The 19,627-nt window shown below is 40.2% G+C and overlaps 1 protein-coding gene across 3 annotated transcripts in view; it reads left to right on the plus strand.

Moving 5' to 3' along the window:
• Positions 1-19,627, plus strand: part of cntfr (ciliary neurotrophic factor receptor) — a 343,443-nt gene that overhangs the window by 115,596 nt on the left and 208,220 nt on the right. For all 3 annotated transcript variants that reach the window (XM_063042795.1, XM_063042797.1, XM_063042796.1), the window contains one exon: positions 3,964-4,042. In XM_063042795.1, the coding sequence (XP_062898865.1) occupies positions 3,964-4,042 (79 nt within the window). The remainder of the gene's footprint in view (positions 1-3,963; positions 4,043-19,627) is intronic.

Here is a 19,627-nt window from a genome sequence, read left to right on the forward strand (position 1 = left end):
ACTTAGAGATACAGAGAGGAACTGTCCCTTCCAGCCCAACGAGCCGCACCATTCAGCAACCCAGCCTAATCACAGGAGAATTTATAATAACTAATTAACCTACTAACCGGTACATCTTTAGACTGTGGGAGGAAACCGAAGCACACAAAGGAAGCCCACGCGATCACGGGGAGCACATACAAATTCCTTACAGACGGCGCCGGAATTGAACTCTGAATTCTGCTGCTTCAAGCTGTAATAGCATCACGCTAATCAATACGCTACCATGGCCACCAAGCAAATGAGCTCTAGGTGAAGCAAACTCACAGCCTCGGCATTTCCCCACTGTGTAATGCCGTATAAGTACTGAGCACCAAATGATTGCAACTCTAGCGTCCTACAACAAACAATTGATTCCTGTCATAATAATTTCAGCCTGGTCTTTTCTAACGGATAATGATTCAAATTATTTAATAGAGAATGGCTCGTATGGAAAAACCATCAATTTGCAGGACATTTATGAGGGTTCTTCAGCTTTAACATGCACATATCTGATTTATGGATGCGAGCCTGACCTATCCCTAAATCCTTACCCTAACCCTAACCCTGAAAAGGGTTAACAAATTGGGACTTCTAAATCAGTTATGTGCATGTTAAATCAGAGTAGAAACCTGAAATAAAAAATGTTAAATTCTCTGCCTTGATGAACTCATTTAAACATATATTTAATTGAATCTTCAAACTCTGGAAAGTATTTTGTACTGAATCACAGCAGGTTAGCAGATGTTAAACATTATCAATTAATACAATACTCATTTTCTCCCAAAGAATACACATAGAATTTATATTCCTAAGCTTACAGCTAATGCAAATTACAGGATCTTAAGCCTTAAGAAATCACATAATACATCATTCTATCTTGTTCAGCCAAAATATGGCAAAATTTACTATATGTGATATTCAATATTGTTATTGAAGAATTCTCCGTACAATCAGCAGCTTCTTTAGTAGGTACCTCTGTATACCTACTCATTAATGCAAATATCTCTCAGCCAATCATGTGGCAACAACTCAATGTATAAAAGCACGCTGAGGTTCAGTTGTCATTCAGACCAAACATCAGAATGGGGATGAAATGTGATCTAAGTGGCTTTGTCCATGGAGTGATTGTTGGTTCCAGATGGGGTGGTTTGAGTATCTCAGGGACTGCTGATCTCCTGGGATTTCCACACGCAATAGTCTCTAGAGTTTACAGAGAATAGTACAAGAAACAAAAAAATGCCTTGTTAATGCTTGTTAATGAGAGAGGTCGGAGGAGAATGGTCGGACTGATTCAAGCTGACAGGAAGGCAACAGTAACTCAAATAACCATGCATTACAAGAGTGGCATGCGGAGAAGTATCTCTGAATGCACAACACATCAAACCTTGAAGAGATGGACTACAGCACCAGAAGAGTATGAGCATATACTCAGTGGCCACTTCAATAGGTATTGCATAATAGATTCAGAAAATACCTGACAACAGATACCTTTCTTCCATTAGTATGTGCCATGGGAAAAAAGAGATAATTAAAGTGGGTTACTTCAACTATTAAATTTGTTTAGGATTATGAGGCAAGCAACAAGCAAACAGAAGTGTCATATATCATGTAAGCTTACCATCTTTATGAATATAATTAAAATGTTTCCATGTTTGATGCCAGTTCTTGTGGGTGCCACGTTAGCATAGCGGCTAGCACGGCACTGTTACAGCTCAGTGGTTTTCTGGAGTTTGAAGTTCAATTCCAGCACCATCCGTAAGGAGTCTGTATGTGTTCCCTGTGGAATGTCTGGGTTTTCCCCTGGTGTTCTGGTTTCCTCCCACAGTCCAAAGATGAACCAGCTAGATTAACTGGTTATTGTAAATTGTCCTGTAATTAGTCTAGGTTTAATCTGGTTTGTTGGTGGTTGATGAGGCAGCATGGCTCAAAGGCTTTATTGCTAAATAAATATATTTACAGTGTAAGTGTTATTGTATTTTTGCATCTGGGCAGTGGGCAAGTCATTCTTTAATGCATTAGGATCTTTGCAATCTTGCATTCCCTATTATTTTCTCTTTTTATCTTTCTTTTTCAATCTGAGATAGAAAAGGCGGTGGGGGGGAGGTGATGTTGGGGAGTCATCATCAACTTGAAAGAGATTAAGCTAAAATTCTGAATTCTAAACCAGCAATGCCAAAATCATAAACTGCCTTTATCTCAAGAGGACCAATCTGATGCATGCACTGCAACAGCTTATTCTTTTTTTTAATAGTGTTAGTGATGTAATAAGGTAATCCGTTCCTTAAAAGACTGTGGTTGCCTCGATCAAATGATATTTTCAGGGTTGAGGAGGATGCATTTTCAGTCAGGTGAAGTTACTGCAACTCCAGAGGCCATTCAGCCCAATGGGTACATGATGGACTGTAGAGCTGTAATGCCATCAATCACATTCCTCTTCTCTTTATCTTCCCTGTGAGCCTGAAATTTGTTTTCTCTCACACAACTATCATTTGATTCATCTTGCTATACACCTACATTAAAGTGGAATTAACAGTAGACAGCATTTCACTGGGAAGGAGAGAAGTGTACCCAGCAGAAACACAAATGAGCATGCATATTCCATGATGGCAGCATCCAAGGTCAGGACTGAATGTAAATCCCTGCCACTGCGGTACAGCAGCCTTAGCTGCTGCATCACGGTGTTATCAATCATGGGATGATGAAATAAAGATAGACGATTGCAAGCGAGTAGCAGTCAGACACAATCTAATTAGGAAGCCCTGTTATGTTTGGCGCAGAAAACATGGCAACACCTGCAGTCCGTCCTCAGCATAATACTCTTATCTGATTTGATACAAATGGCACATTTCACTGATGTTGTGATGATGTGCATGTGACAAATAAAGCTAATCTTTCACCTTTAATCTTTAGCTGTAGAACATACTCAGGGCTGAAACGTTCCTACCCTTGTTCTTTAAACTAATATACTTTCTTGTGAACAACACTGTTGGATAAGAAATTCTGTGATTCTGACTAACAGTGATGAAGAAACACTTTAAAGGCTCAAAGAGATATTGATAATGCTGCTTCTGTAGTATTCTTGTCCTTGTCATCCTAACCGGTTGAGCCAGAGAGTAATTTTGCCTTGAATGCTGTGGTATATCTTGCAAATCATATGCATCGTGGCCTGAGTTTGACGCTGGTGGATGAAGCCAAATGCTCAGTCCAGTGGCAGGAACGTCTAGCAAGTGAATTGATGTGTCACTTTGTTGGAAATCTGGGACTCTACTCCCTGTACACTCCTTACTGTGTGGCCCGATTCTGCTTCATCTGCAAGTTTGCAGACAATACCACTGTTGTGGGCCACATCTGATCAGTTAGAATACAGGAGGGAGACAGAGAGCCATGGTGTCATGACAACAACCTTTCCCTCAATGTCAACAGAACAAAAAAGCTGGTTATTGATTGGTTGTTGACACAGTTTCTTTGAATTGCATTCCAATCTGGGATACAAAACAAATTAATAATTCCAAAAAAATGGTAGCATTTGATTGATCATAAACCTTGTTCAAATATATTTATTTTAAAAATTATTCTATTAGACTTTGATTATACCTGCAATCAAAGCCAACAAGAAATTTTTTTAAAATATGGGTTTACATTAATCCCAGTGAGGGTCAGTGGATGTGCTGTCTCTTCAGCCAAATGACTAAATTTCTACCTGTCAAGTTGTCTCATTAGAAGTGTAACCGAGGTTTGTGTTAGTACTCAGAATCATGAACGATGACAGATTGAGTTGTTGGTTTGACTTTGGATCCTGGGGTTGGTACAGGCAAGTCCTTAAGAAGAAGACGTGTTTGTTGTAAGGGTGATGCTCACACTCATTATGCTGCTTTGTAGATTAAGAATCCCAGGAGCTGTCTTTCTGATTGATGCTGATGATCTCACTTGTTTTCTTAACAGATGGCAAATACTGTTGCTTCTGCCTACTGTGTGGTGCTCGCCATTCTGCTGGTGCATACTCGAAGCCACAGTGGACCGGGTAAGTCAGCAAGCAAAGAGTTTCCTTTCACCTTCTGATTCACGCATTTTCCGTTATTCTATTCCACTCCAAGCAGAGAGAAAAGAAATCGAAGAATTTCAGATTGAATGCCTAATATCCTCAATTCTTCCCTTAAAATAACATATGCTTTTCCTGATTTTCTTTTGTCCTGGATGCATGCTGGGAAATCTCTGGATTCTCTAAGTTGCTAGACTTTGAATAGATTGTAGAACCCAGGACTAACAGGAAGGTTATTCAACTACAAGTGGGGCTTTAATGCCACGCTCAATTCTCCCTTTAATGTTGTGTGCCACAAATGAACTAAAATACCTATTATGGTAACACACATCAAAGTTGCTGGTGAAGGCAGAAGGCCAGGCTGCGTTCACCAGCAACTTTGATGTGTGTTGCTTGAATTTCCAGCATCTGCAGAATTCCTCGTGTTTACCTATTATGGTGTCTACTACAGGAATACATTGTAAATTGGTTACATCAGAAACAGTAATGACTCTAGGTAAAGATTAGCTTTATTTGTCACATGTATATCAAAACTTACAGTGAAATGTGCAATTTGTGTCAAAAACCAACATAATTTGAGGATGTGCTGGGGGCAGCCCACAAATGCCACCATGCTTCCAGCACCAACATAGAATACCCACAACTTACTGACCCTAACCTGTATACCTTTGAAATGTGGGTGGAAACTAGGGCACCCAGAGGAAACCAACACAGTCATGGAGAGAAGCATATTTACTCGTCCTTGTATTAATACCTAAACTGGAAGAACATGTAGTACTCTTCGGATATGGCCTGGGCACAGTGATTCAGTGGTGACCTTCTACGCAGAATACAGATAATGGAACAGTACAGGCCCTTCAGTCTACAATTTTGTGCCGACATTTTAACCCACTCTAAGATCAAACTAACACTTACGTACATAGCCCTTCATTTTTCAATTCTCCATGTGCCTATTTAAGAGTTTCTTAAATGTCCCTACTGTATCTGCCTTTACCACCACCCTGGTTAGGCATTCCATACACTCAGCACTCTTTGTGAAAAGTACCTACCTCTGACAACTCTCCTATACTTTCCTCCAATCACATTAAAATTAAACTCCCTCGTACTATTTCCACTCTTGGGAAAAGTCTCTGGCTATTCACTCGATCTATACTGAGCCCAGTATTCCAGATATGGTTTATAAAGCTGTAATATAACAGCCCTGCTGTTATATTCTGTCCCAGCTAATGAAGCCTAGCTTGTTTGCTGAGTGTGGCACTCCTTAAATAACAAATACAGTAATACATACCATATTATTAAAATAATGTTGTAGTGTTTTTAATTATACCTGGAAGTATAAACAATAAATAAATACACAGAATTTTCTTTATTGCTCAGTTCTCATGCCACGAATCTACAGTCTTTCTTGTCTAGGATAGGAGAAACGGAATCCAATATTTTTGGGTTCTGCCATGTGGAGTATACTGATGAAGTGCAGAGACAGATGTGTTGGATTCTGTTCCTTAGGTCAACATAAACTTATGATGGCTATCACATAAGTTCAAAATTCATCTTCAAAGTGTAGCACCTCAAGAAGGAGGCATCCATCATTAAGGGCCCTCACCACTTTGGACACACCTTCTTCTCATTACTACCATTGGACAGGAGGCACAGGAGTTTGAAGATCTATTCTTAACATTTTGAAGCAATTTCTTCCCCTCCACCATCAGATTTCTGAATGATCCCTGAACCCATGAACACTACCTTGCTATTTCTCTATCTATTTATTTATTGTTTGTTCATTTATTATGACATACAGTAATTTTTATGTATTGCCACAAAACAACAACTTTTGCAATATTTCACAGTAATTCTGATTCCGATTTTGATTGATAGCATAAGATTCAGTGCAGGAGTTCCAGTCACTCTTCTTTTTGGGAGTCTTGTATTTTAAGAAAACACAACCCTTGAAAAATCTCCTGTGATCTCTGTCTGTGAAACTACAACCTTTTAATTTTGTGATCAGTAGAGGGACTACACGCTGGTGCAGGTTGAAGAGCAACTGCTTCATAGCTGCAGAAATCTGGGTTTGATCCTGACCTTTGGTTCTGTCCATGTGGATTTTGCACGTTCATCCTGAAACTACATGGATTTCCTCCAAAAGTCTCAGGGTTGTAGAATAATTAGCCACTGCAAAATGTCCCTCAAAACCTAAGTCAATTTATTATCAGAGTACAGATGTGTCACCAAAGTTCGAAAGTAGAAAGCTCACTACCCTGAGATTCATTTTCTATGCGCATTCACAACAAATACAAAGAAACACAACAGAATTTATGAAAAAGACACACACAAAGACTGACAAGCAATCAATGTGCAAAAGAAGACAAATTGTGTGCACAAAAAATACTGAAGACATGAACATGAGAAATTCTGCAGACATTGGAGATCCAGAGTACCATGTACAAAATATTGGAGGCACCCAGCAGGTCAAGCAGCATTTATGAAATTGAATAAAGTGTGGACATTTTAGGCCAAGACCCTTCTTCAGGACTGAAAGTGACGGGGGAAGACGCCAGAATAAAAAGGTAGGGGAAAGGGAAGGAGCATAGCTAGAAGGTGATAGGTGAAGCCAGGTAGGTAGGAAAGATAAAGGGCTGGTGAGGAAGGAATCTGATAGGACAGGACAGTGGGCCATAGGAGAAAGGGACCTCGCACCTCTTCTCTTCTCCTCACCACCCTCATGACCTGCCTATCACCTTCCTCTGGTTCTCCAGCATGTTCCCTTTATTCCATGGTCCATTCTCCTCTCCTATCCTTATTCTTCAGCCCTTTACCTTTTCCACCTATCATCTCTCAGCTTCTAACAACATCCTCCCTCACCTCCCTATCCACATTCCCCCTTGTGCTCTCATCTACCAGCTGCCAGCTTGTACTCTTCCCCCTCCCTCCACCTTCTTATTCTGGCTTCTGTCCCCTCCCTCTCTCCAATCCCAATTGAAGGATTTTAGCCTGAAATGGCAACCTTTTATTTCCCTCCATAGATGGTGACTGAGCCGTTGGTTTCTCCAGCATCTTGTGTGTGTTGCCTAGGAAATGCATATCTGGGGAGTGGGGTGCCAATTAAGTTGACTGCTTTGACTGGCTAGTTTCATTGTTCTGGGACAATTGATGGATGTACACTTATCCAGGCATCTGTAGAACATCTGATCTCACAATGTGGTCCTGGCAGACCTACCTGGCCATCAGCAGGCAGATTGCTGGGGAATAAATGTGCAGAGTAATACTGTTGACAACAGTTTCCATCACTTTGCTAATGAGAAAGAGAAGACAGATGGTGCAATAATTAACCAAATTGGATTTGTCCTGCAGGACATAGCGGCCAATTTTTCACATTTTATAGCTTGGCTGGAGATGCAGCCAGTTCTGGAGCATAGGACTTCGATATTACAGCTGAGTTGTTGCCTAGTCCCAGAGCCTTTACTGTATCTAGTGTTCCGTTTATTTCTTGAAATGACATGAAGTGAATTCTCCATCAGGTTCCCTAGTTTCTCTTCTGTGTAACACTCTCTGAAGATAGGATGGAGTCCTTACCCAAGGAAAGATATAACACCATTGGAGGATGTTCAGGGAAGATTCGCCAGGCTAATTTGTGGGGTAGAGGATTGTATTGTTTGGACTTTAAAAGAATGAGGAATTATCTTAATGAAACATATCAATCCTAAAGGGGCACAACAGATTAAATGTCAAGACATTTTGCTTAACATAAGAGATTCTTCAGATGCTGTAAATCTTCAACAACACACACAAAATGTTATTCCCCACCATAGATGCTGCCTAACTTGCTGAGTTCCTTCAGCATTTTGTGTGTGTTGCCCAAGGTATTTTCCCTAGTAGGAATCTTTGGAACAAGGAATATAATTTCAAGATGAGGTGCAAGTCATTAAAAACTGAGGTATGTAGAATACTTTTCTTGCAGAGGAATTCTCTGTGGTAAAGAATTCTCTACTCCTGAGAATTGTGGATTCTAGATTATTAATGTAAAGTGAAGGCTGATAAATTTTTTGAAAAATCTGAGAATCAAGAACTTTGATGACCTGGCACAGAATTGCTTAGATAGATTTATTAATTACATGTACATTGAAATACAGTGCCTATAAAAAATATCCACCCCCCGGGATACTTCATGTTTTATTGTTTTACAACATTGAATCACAGTGGATTTAATTTGGCTTTTTTGACACTGCTCAACAGAAAAAGAATCTTTCATGTCAAAATGAAAACAGATCTCTACAAAGTGATCTAAAAAGTAATTACAAATATAAAGCACAAAATAATTAATCGCATAAGTATTCGCCCCCTTGAAGTCAGTAGTTGGTAGATCAGAATCAGAATCGGATTTATTATCACCCAGCATGTGTCATGAAATTTGTTAACTTAGTAGCAGCAGCTCAATGTAATACATAATCTAGCAGAGAGAAAAAAATAATAAATAAAATAAAACATAATAACAAATAACAAGTAAATCAATTACATATATTGAATAGATTATTAAAAAATGTGCAAAAACAGAATACTGTATATTAAAAAAAAGTGAAGTACTGTCCAAAGATACAATGTCCATTTAGGAATCCGATGGCAGAGGGGAAGAAGCTGTTCCTGAATCACTGAGTGTGTGCCTTCAGGCTTCTGTGCCTCCTACCTGATGGTAACAGTGAGAAAAGGGCATGCCCTGGGTGCTGGAGGTCCTTAATAATGGACGCTGCATTTCTGAGACACCATTCCCTAAAGACGTCCTGGGTACTTTGTAGGCTAGTGCCCAAGATGGAGCTGACTAGATTTACAACATTCTGCAGATTCCCTTGGTCCTGTGCAGTAGCCCCTCCATACCAGACAGTGATGCAGCCTGTCAGAATGCTCTCCACAGTACAATTACAGAAGTTTTTGAGTGTATTTGTTGACGTCAAATCTCTTCAAACTCCTAATAAAGTATAGCTGCTGTCTTGCCTTCTTTATAACTACATTAATATGTTGGGACCAGGTTAGATCCACAGAGATCTTGACACCAAGGAACTTGAAGCTGCTCACTCTCTCCACTTCTGATCCCTCTATGAGGATTGGTATGTGTTCCTTCATCTTACCCTTCCTGAAATCCACAATCAGCTCTTTCATCTTACTGACGTTGAGTGCCAGGTTGTTGCTGCAGCACCATTCCACTAGTTGGCATATCTCACTCCTGTACACCTTCTCGTCACCACCTGAGATTCTACCTTTGGCAACAATTACAGCCTTGAGTCTGTGTGGATAGGTCTTTATCAGCTTCGCATATCTGGGCACTGCAATTTTTCCCTATTCTTCTTTACAAAACTGCTCAAACTTTGTCAAATTGCATGGGGATCATGAGTGAACAGTCCTTTTCAAGTCCAGCCACAAATTCTCACTTGGATTGAGGTCTGGACTCCAGGACATTAACTGCTGTTTTAACCCATTCTGATATAGCTTTGGCTTTATACTTGGGGCAATTGCCTTGCTGGAAAACAAATCTTCTCCCAAGCTGCGGTTCTCTTGCAGACTACATCAGGATTTCCCTGTATTTTGTTGCAGTAATTTTACCCTCTACCTCACAAGTCTTTTGGGCCTGCTGCAGAGAAGCATCTCCAAAGTACAATGTAGCCACCACCATGCCTCATGGCAGGGTTGCTGTGTTTTTGATAATGTGCATAGCATTTTGATGATGGCCAAAGAAGCTCAATTTTGGTGTCTTGAGACCGTAGAACCTTTTTCCAGCTGACTTCAGAGTCTCTCACATGCCTCAGGCAATCTCTAGCCAAGATTTTATGTGAATTTTTTGCAATAGTGGCTTTCTCTTTGCCACTCTCCCATAAAGCTGTGACTGGTGAAGCACCCAGGCAACAGATGTATGCACCGTCTCTCCCATCTTAGACACTGAAGCCTGTAACTCCTCCAGAGTTGTCATAGGTCCCTTGGTGGCCTCCCTCACTAGTCCTCTTGCACGGTCACTCAGGTTTTGAGGATGCCCTGCTCTAGGCAGATTTACAGCTGTGCCATATTCTTTCTATTTATTGATGACTGACTTTACTGTATGCCAAGGGATACACAGTGACTTAGAAATTTTCTTGTATCCATCTCCTGACTTGTGGTTTTCAATAACCTTTTTGCGGAGTTGCTTGGGGTGTTCTTTTGTCTTCATGGTGTAGCTTTTGCCAGGATACTGACTCACCAGCAGTTGGACCTTCCAGATACAGGTGTATTTTTAATACAATCAATTGAAGCACCTTGACTGCACACAGGTCTCCAAAAACAGATCTCCATTTAATTAATTATGTGACTTCTAAAACCAATTGGCTGCACCAGTGATGATCCGGTGTGTTATATTAAAGGCAGGTGAATACTTATGGATTCAATTATTTTATTGCTCTGTTCCATCCTCTATCTGTATCTCTAAATAAATAAATAAATAAAGAACTGTGCAGGTAGACATTAAGGTGCAAGGTCAGGACAAAGGAAATTGTGAGGTCAAGTGTCTATGTTAATGAACAAGGGAAGCATTCAATGGTGGGCTCCAACCTGATGACATGAACATCGATTTCTCAAACTTTCCCCAACCACACCCCACTTCTCCATTTCCCAACCCCTTTTCCATTTCTCACCTCATGTCACCAATCAACTTCCCAATTCTTTACTTCATCCCTCCCCCTCCAGGTTTCACCTGTCACCTGGTGTTTCTCTTTCCTCTCCCCCACTTTTTAAATCTAATCCTCTGCTTCTTTTCTTCAGTCCGGCTCAAAATGTCGACTGTACTTTTTGCCATAGATGCTGCCTGGCCTGCTGAGTTCCTCCAGCATTTTGTGTGTGTTGAACTGTTCAATACTTTTATGTAGCTCAGTACTACAGTAATTTTACGTATTGCACTGTACTGCTGCCACACTGCAAAAACAAATTTCATGACATACATGAGTGATGATAAACCTGATTCTGATATAATCATAGTCATACTTTATTGATCCTGAGGGAAATTGATTTTTGTTACAGTTGCCCCAACCAAGAATATAAATATAGCAATATAAAACCATAAATAATTAAATAGTAATATGTAAATTATGCCAGGAAATAAGTTCAGGACTAGCCTATTGGCTCAGGGTGTCTGACCCTCCAAGGGAGGAGTTGTAAAGTTTGATGGCCACAGGCAGGAATGACTTCCTATGACGCTCTGTGCTGCATCTCAGTGGAATGAGTCTCTGGCTGAATGTACTCCTGTCCCCACCCAGTACATTATGTAGTGGATGGGAGATGTTGTTCAAGATGGCATGCAACTTAGACAGCATCCTCTTTTCAGACACCACCGTGAAAGAGTCCAGTTCCATCCCACAACATCACTGGCCTTACGAATGAGTTTGTTGATTCTGTTGGTGTCTGCTACCCTCAGCCTGCTGCCCCAGCACACAACAGCAAACATGATAGTGCTGGCCACCACAGACTCGTAGAACATCCTCAGCATCGTCTGACAGATGTTAAAGGACCTCAGTCTCCTCAGGAAATAGAGACGGCTCCGACCCTTCTTGTAGACAGCCTCAGTGTTCTTTGACCAGTCCAGTTTATTGTCAATTCATATCCCAGGTATTTGTAATCCTCCACCATGTCCACACTGACCCCCTGGATGGAAACAGGGGTCTCTATTGTGTCTCTATTGTGGACTGAGAGTGGGAAGGGGGTAGGGAGAGGGGAATCTTGGTTGGGAAAAGGAGAAGGGAGAGGGGAGGGGGCAGGAAGCACCAGAGAGACCTTCTGTAATGATCAATATACGAATTGTATGGAATCAAATGACCATGCCCGGTCTCTCAGAGCTGGGTGTGCCTGCACTCGTGCCACTCCCCACCTCCCTGGCATTCCTTCACTACCCCTGGCTCTCCTCTGCCACCTTTCCTACACCTCACCCACGGCGCTCCACCCTCACCATTCCCAACTTCCTTTGTTCTTGCCAGATTTACAAACTCGCTTTCTGCTCCATTTTGACAAATACAGTGCTGTGCAAAAGTCTTAGGCGCCCTATCTATATATATGTTCCTCAGGCCTTTGCATAGTCCTGTGGGTTAGCTACTGAGTCTTTGAACATTGACCAGTCTATCAATTCAAAGCAGTTATATAGTACCTCATCTATTCCCTCAGACCAAGACTGAACAACTTTCTATATTAGTTCCTCCCGTTTCAGCTTCTGTTTGTATGCAGCAAGAAGGAGCACAGTCTGGTGCTCTAATTTACCAAAATGTGGACAGAGGATAAGGGATATTGGGAATGCGGAATAAAAACTTAATTACAATGAAACTATTCATTTGTTACTGTAATTAATTCCATTCAGTTTACCAATGTCTTTAAGGGAAGGGGAGCTATTGTTCTTATATTGTTTATCCAAATCCACCTACAGGATTGACTCCCAACTGGCTACTTAGTTGACAGTCAATTAGGCATTCACCAATAAATGCCAGTGATGATTGTTCTCATTTATTTAAATCAGCTCTTCAGGAGCTATGCCCAGTTCCTACATGCATGACTGGTTGATGTGGAATTCAGCACAGAGCACAGAGCGCAGAGCACAGAGCGCAGAGTGCAGAGCCAGTTCCAGGTCCAGGTCCAGTTCCAGTTCTTTGATGCTGATCTAAAAGCAGTTGCCACACTTTGCCCTACCATCAGTTGACAAGGAAGGAGGAAAATTTTCCTGCTATCAGCAGACCAGTCTTTTATTTTTCCTGGGCCATAAACACCAGGGTGATTGATGCTGTTGCAGCTTGTCTAGTGTGGGTTATCTGCACTCTGGCCTGTATCACAGGTTAAAAAAAAGTCTGATAAGTGGAGTGGAGGCTGTATCTGTGTGACTGTATCTTAACATGGATGAAAGAAATTGAGAAGGATGAGGGCAAAGAATGGTTTATGTTTAATATGTACTTATCACAATGTTAATCTAAGTCAAAGTAAATTTATTAGCAAAGTAAATTCATGTCACCATTTACTACTTTGAGATTCATTTTCTTGTAGGCATTTACAGGAAATTAAAGAAATACAATAGAATTTATAAAAAATACATAAGCAAAAACTGGCAAACAGCTAATGTGTGAAAGAAAACAAAATTTTGCAAATAAAAAATAAATCATGCTGAGACCTTGAACATGGGTCTGTGGGTTGTGCAATCAGTTCAGAGTTGTGGTGATTTAAGTCATTCAAGCTGGTTCAGGAGCCTGATGGTTGTGGGACAATAATAGTTGCTGAACCTGCTGGTGTACACCCAAGATTCCTGTACGTCCTGCCCGATGGTAGTAGCGAGAAGTGAGCCTGGTGGGGTACTTGATGATGGATACTACTTTCTTGTGGCTGCACTCCAAGTAAATGTGCTCAATGCTGGGGAAGGCTTTGCCTGTGAAAGACTGGGCTGTATCCACCCTTTCTGTGGACTGTTCCACTCCTGGGCATTGGTGTTTCCATACCCAGCCATGATGCAACCAGTTAACTTACTGCGCACTGTGTTTCCATAGAAGTTTGTTAATGTTTTAGAGACATGCCAAATCTACACAAACCTTTAAGACACTAAAGGTGCTGCCAGGCCTTCTTTGTGATAACACTTGTATTGGTCCAAGGACTAATCTTCTGACATGTTAATGTCAAGAATTTAAAGTTACCGACCCACTCCATTTCCAATCCCCTAATAAGGACTGGCTCATGGACCGCCAACGTCTTCCCTCTGCGGTTGATAGTCCGCTCTTCGGTTTTGCTGAAGTTGAGTGACAGGTTGTTATTGTGGCACCACTCAACCCGATTTTCAGTCTCCCTCCTTCCTATATGCTGACTCATCACCAAATTTGATTCACCCAACAACAGTGGTGTTGTCAGCAAACTTAAGTACAGCATTAGCGCCATGCTTAGTCACACAATGATAGGTATAAAGAGAGTAGATGTGTGTATGTATAAATATATTTATTTATATACAGCATATACATACACAAACATTTCTTTAGGGTTATAAACTATATACATATGAAACACCCTGGTTTCCTTGGCTGCGTAAGTCTAAGGAAGACAACCTCTGGCCCCGCGCTCAATCCCACCACAAACCCCAGTTTGTGTGAATGTTGTGTCATTTGCTACCCTGTTACAAATTCATGCCGTGAAATAACAGACAGAACACTGCATATGATTAAATGAATTAGGTTTATGAATCTTAACTCAAAGGTTAGTAAATAATAACAAAAAGAAAAGGGCTCATTTTAATTAAACAGTCAAATGTGCACAAGTTGGAGCTCATCTTGAACTTCTCAGTCACTCACTCGCTGGGCCCTCGGTCAACATGAAAGCACACACCACCTTCCGAACGTTGCTCACAATCCATCTCAGACAAGCATGTCTCCCACCAGATCGTATGCTACGACTGGTTCTCCAGCACCTTCTCTCTCCGTCTCCTCTCAAAACAAAGCTCCAAGCCCAACCTTAGTATCCCGCACTAGAGAAACCTCTCCTCTCTTTTCTTCAACGGTAACCCAAACAAGCATGAAAACAGAACAGATTGCTTTTACAGTGCTGACAAAATGAAATACATACAGCATAACAGTAAAAATATGAACCTGGGCATTACACATATATACAGTATGTGTGTGTGTGTGACAAACAAGAGAAGATCTGCAGATGCTGGAAATCAAAGTAACACACACAAAATGCTGAAAGAACTCGGCAGATCAGGCAGCATGTATGAAGAAGAGTAAACAGTCGATGTTTTGGGCCGAGACCCTTCATTATGACTTACTTTCAAGGACTCTACTATTCCTGTTCTCAGTAATATTTATTTACTTTTTTTTTATGTGCACATTTTGTCTTCTTTTGCACAATAGGTTGTTTCCCAGTCTTTGTTTCTGCATAGTTTTTCATTGCTTCTGTTGTATTTCTTTGTTTTCCTGTGAATGCCTACAAGAAAATGAATCTCAAAATTGTATGTGTTGGCATTTACATACTTTAATAATAAATTTACTTTGAACATTAAACTTGGGAAAAAACAATATATATGAAATAGTAGAAAGTTAGTTGGGAATATACAGCGCAATAGAGGTCCTTTAGCCCAAGGAACAGGACAATAAGCATCTACGTAGAGAACTAATAATCTTCATTTTGGGATGAAAGCCTCTCTTCGGAACTTCTGATCTAAAGAATACTTTCCTGACAAATAGATCAATGACCTGTTCTCTTCACAGCTGTTTCGACCTGCTTTATGTTTCAAGTTTTTACTATTTTTTTTTCAAATCTGCAGCATCTGCTTTTTGCTAGATTTTGGTTCAGTTCTATTATATCACTCAAAGTCAGGTGAGGCTGGATTTGCACTCGTCTTCAATTTAGAGTTAATATTCCAAGGCTGTCAACAATAAGGTTGGGAAATGCCTTTTGGCTACATGAATGGACCAGTGAAATTTGATCCTGGGATAAGTCTTGAGAAGGGTTAAATGATTCACAGGAAAAAGTGTGTGTCAAATGGACTGAAAAGTTAAAGAGCTGCCAATCTTGACTGATGAACTGTCTGAAAGGAATTTGAACCAGATGTCTAACCATGTACCCTTGAGGAGGCTTGCCTCTTAAATCCAAATGCTAGGAATCCCTTTTGAATCAGTAATTAATAAATAATGGATCTTTGTATTCTGAATTTTCATTTTTGGAATTCCCTGTGACTTTTTCTTATAAATGGTCAAAATTAATATACTATAACTCAAAAACATTTGGAAATTTAATGAGAATTATGTGTGATTCCACATTTTGTAACCAGGTGAAATGCACATGAAATCAAGGAGGTGATAGTTGATTTCACACCGCTGTCTGTAAGGAGTTTGTACGTTCTCCCTGTGACTGCGTGGGTTTCCTCTCACAGTCCAAAGACGTACCAGTTGGTAGGTTAACTGGTCATTGTAAATTGTCCCATAATTAGGTCAGAGTTAAATCGGAGGTTGCTAGGTAATGTGGCTCAAAGGGCCAGAAGGGCCTATTCCACACAGTATCTTAATAAATAAATAAGCAGGAGAGACGGGGTCACCTGGGACTATACTTGCTGGAATTCCAAAGAACGAGAGGGGATCTTACAGAAACAAAAAAATTATGAAAGAGATTGATAAGATGAAGGCAGGACAGTTGTTTCCACTGGTAGGCGAGTCTAGAACTAGAGTTCATGGCCTGAAGATTTGGGGAAACAGATTTAGGATAGAGATAAGGAGAAAATCCTTTTCTAGAGAGTAGTGAATGTGTAGAGTTCTTTGCCCAAGGAAGCAGTTGAAGCTATCTCATTAACTATATCTAAGACAAAGTTAGATAAATTTATGTATAGTTGGTGAATTAAGAGCTACCGAGAAAAGGCTGGTAGGTGGAACTGAGTCCACAGCCAGATTAGCCATGATTTTATTAAATGGCAGAGCAGGCTTGATGGGCCATATGGCTCCTACTCCTTATGTTCTTATGTTCATCAGTCAGAAGTACTTTCTGGATAACTTCAGTATAGGATAAAGACCAACCAGAGAAAATGACTGAGTGTTCACTGGGGTACTACCAGGAATAAAAGCTTAGAATTGGAAGGAATAGCTCACATTTTAAAATTGTCCCTAGTATCTATTAAATCTACTTACACAGTCTCAAAGTGTGCTAAGTATCATTATTCTTAACTATAATCAGAAAGTAATAGAAATGCTATACGACGGCTCCAAGGAGAGATTTAACACTGAAGTGGGACTGATGTGGGCATTGTGTTCACTATCTTTCCTCAAGTATTCATTGCTTGAATGTGTATTCCACATTTCCCACGTCTATTCCAATTAGTTTTAAACAGTGTTAGATGGTCATCACTGGCTGGTTGCTTACAGATAAGAATGAAGTAACCAACATTATTACTCTATTACTAACTATATAAGTTTGTAACTTCCGTGTCTTGGATGCAGATTGTGACTTAATACATGTAGCTATTAACCAAAGAAGGCTGAAGGACATACTTCAATCTATTTAATTGTGTAATAAATATCTGTACAAATTATTGATGTATCCTAGTGGACATGAAAATAATGTATCACTATGTAATGCCAGGCAGCTTGCACTCTTAATGAGAAGGTTGAGAGCAATCAGATGTCAGTGGCTGCCAATCTTTAAATTATATCCATTTACTCAGCTTTGACTACTTTAAGCAGGACTTGGAGAAATGATAATTATATTGCTGAACTCACTGACAAGAAGAGACAAATTGTTTTGGTATCCATGTATTGAAGACTCTAAAAGCTCAACTGTAGGAAGGAATAACACTCAGAGGAGAGTCAGCGGGAATGTTAGCTTCATACTGACTTAACACGAAAGTCAAGTTAACCACAGTAGGTCCACATAATAAAGTGGCTGAGTCTTTGGACGAGTAGGCAATCTGTCTGGAGAAGTGAGTATGAATCCTAATTTGGTATGAATTGAAGAAATTAAATAATTCTACAGTAAAAATCAATTATCATTAACAGTAACTTCAGAATAACAGCTTGAATTTTTCCGTAATATGCTCAGGGAAGAAAATTTACCATCATTACCCGATTTGACCTAAATGAAGCTCTTGGTTAACTTCAATCACCACCTCTCTGAAATGATTCTACAACTTGCACACTTATTTTCAAGGATTCCTTACAACTCATGTTCTCAGTATTATTTTTATTTGCACAGTTTGTCAGTCTTTCTTCATGTATAATTTTTCGCAAAATTCTGTTCTTTTTCTTGTAAATGACTGCCAAAAATTAATCTTAAGGTAGTAACTGGTAACACATACATAATTTGATATTAAATTTACTTTCAACTGCAATACATTTGACTGTCAAATAGCCTCACTCAGCAGTATAGTAGTACAGCTAGAAGAGGTAGAGGCGATTTTACTTTTTATTTTATTTAAAGTTATAGCTCAAAGTAGACCCTTCTGACCCTTCGAGCCGTATCGCCCCAGAAGCCCCCTCACCTAATCAAGGACCAATTTACAGTGACCAATTAACCTTCCAACTGGTACATATTTGGACTGTGGAAGGAAACTGGGGCCACTGAGGGAAAAAAAACATACGGTCCATGGATAGGATGTACAGACTCCTTACAGATGACAATGGAATAGAAATCTGTACTCCAACGCCCCAAGCTGTAATGGTGTAGAGCTAACTGCTACATTACTGGGGTGCTTCCCAGCTCCAGTGACGCAGGTTCACTTCTGACCCTGGATACACTCTGGGTGAGGTTTGTCCTTTCACCTGTCATCATGTGCGTTTGGTCTGGATTCTTCCCACATTGCAAAGAATGGGGTAGACAACACTTTCATTTAAATCCTGTGGATGAAAGGATGGTAACTTTTTGAGTTCCTTTTTAGGGTTGTAGAAATGATGAGAAGACCAGCATTTATCACCCATCACTAATTGCCCTTAAGAGAGTGATGGTGAGCCACTTGAACTGCTGCAATCCTTTAGGTGAAGGCGCTCCCTTAGTGCTATTGGTTGTGAGCTTCAGAAGTTAGACACAGCAACTATGATGGACTAGAGATATATTTCTAGTTTGGCATACAATGGAATTGGAGGTGAACTTCTAGGTGTGTGGTTCCCATGTGCCTGCTGCTATTACCCATCTTAGTAGTAGAGGTTATAGGCTGGGCATACTGTTACAGTGGGCAAGTATTTGCATTGTTCTTAATGGGTTGAATGATATCCTTCTATGCCATAAGAAAATAAGGAATTGTAGTGTATTTGTTGATGGTACACCATTGTGGCATTGTATGCTGGTAAAAGAGGGAGACTGATGGCAAACCAATCAGACTGCAATGAAGAATTGGCATAAGGAACTCAGTAGGTCATCATCTGTGATGGGAAAGGAATTGTTGAATTTTCAGGCCAAAATCCTCCAATTTTTTCACACCCTTCCTCCCCCCCCCAACCAAACAACTGCTGGACCCCCTACCAGTGCTTCTTTATCCAATGGTTCCTGCAGCAGTTTCTTTGCTACGCCAGATTCCAGGAAGTACAGTGGATTCTGGTTAATTGGGACACCACAGGGCCAATACATTTTGGTCCAATTAAGCTGCTACCACAATTAGCTAAAGTTTCATGGAAATAGTTAAAGGAATAAAAAAGACAACCTGTGATTTAAGTGAGTAAAAAATTATGCTTTTAAATGAAATACAAACCAAATCTGAACACCACTAGTACTTCCAAAATACTATAAAACTGCCACATTCTTTTGATTGACTGTAAATTATCAAAATCAACGCAGACACCTAGAGTAGGAAATGGACTGCTTTCATATAATGCTGTTGATGGTTGCATCCTCTAAATCTTCAATTCGAGATGAATGTCAACAGCTGCAATTTTTTTGTAGTCCCTAACTTGTTGAAGTAGTGAAGTCATTTCCCAGCCTTTTCTGGTATTTCCAAGACTGAATGCTTGAAACTGCAGTGAACAAAACGGTTCTGAATTTTCTTACTGTTTGTTTCTTTCCAGCTATAAGTGACAAAAATCACTGCTTTTTGAGCACAAACACACACAACTAACGCTAGTTCAAAACTCTTCC

Source organism: Mobula hypostoma, chromosome 3, assembly GCF_963921235.1.
Source record: "Mobula hypostoma chromosome 3, sMobHyp1.1, whole genome shotgun sequence".
NCBI lineage: Eukaryota > Metazoa > Chordata > Chondrichthyes > Myliobatiformes > Myliobatidae > Mobula > Mobula hypostoma.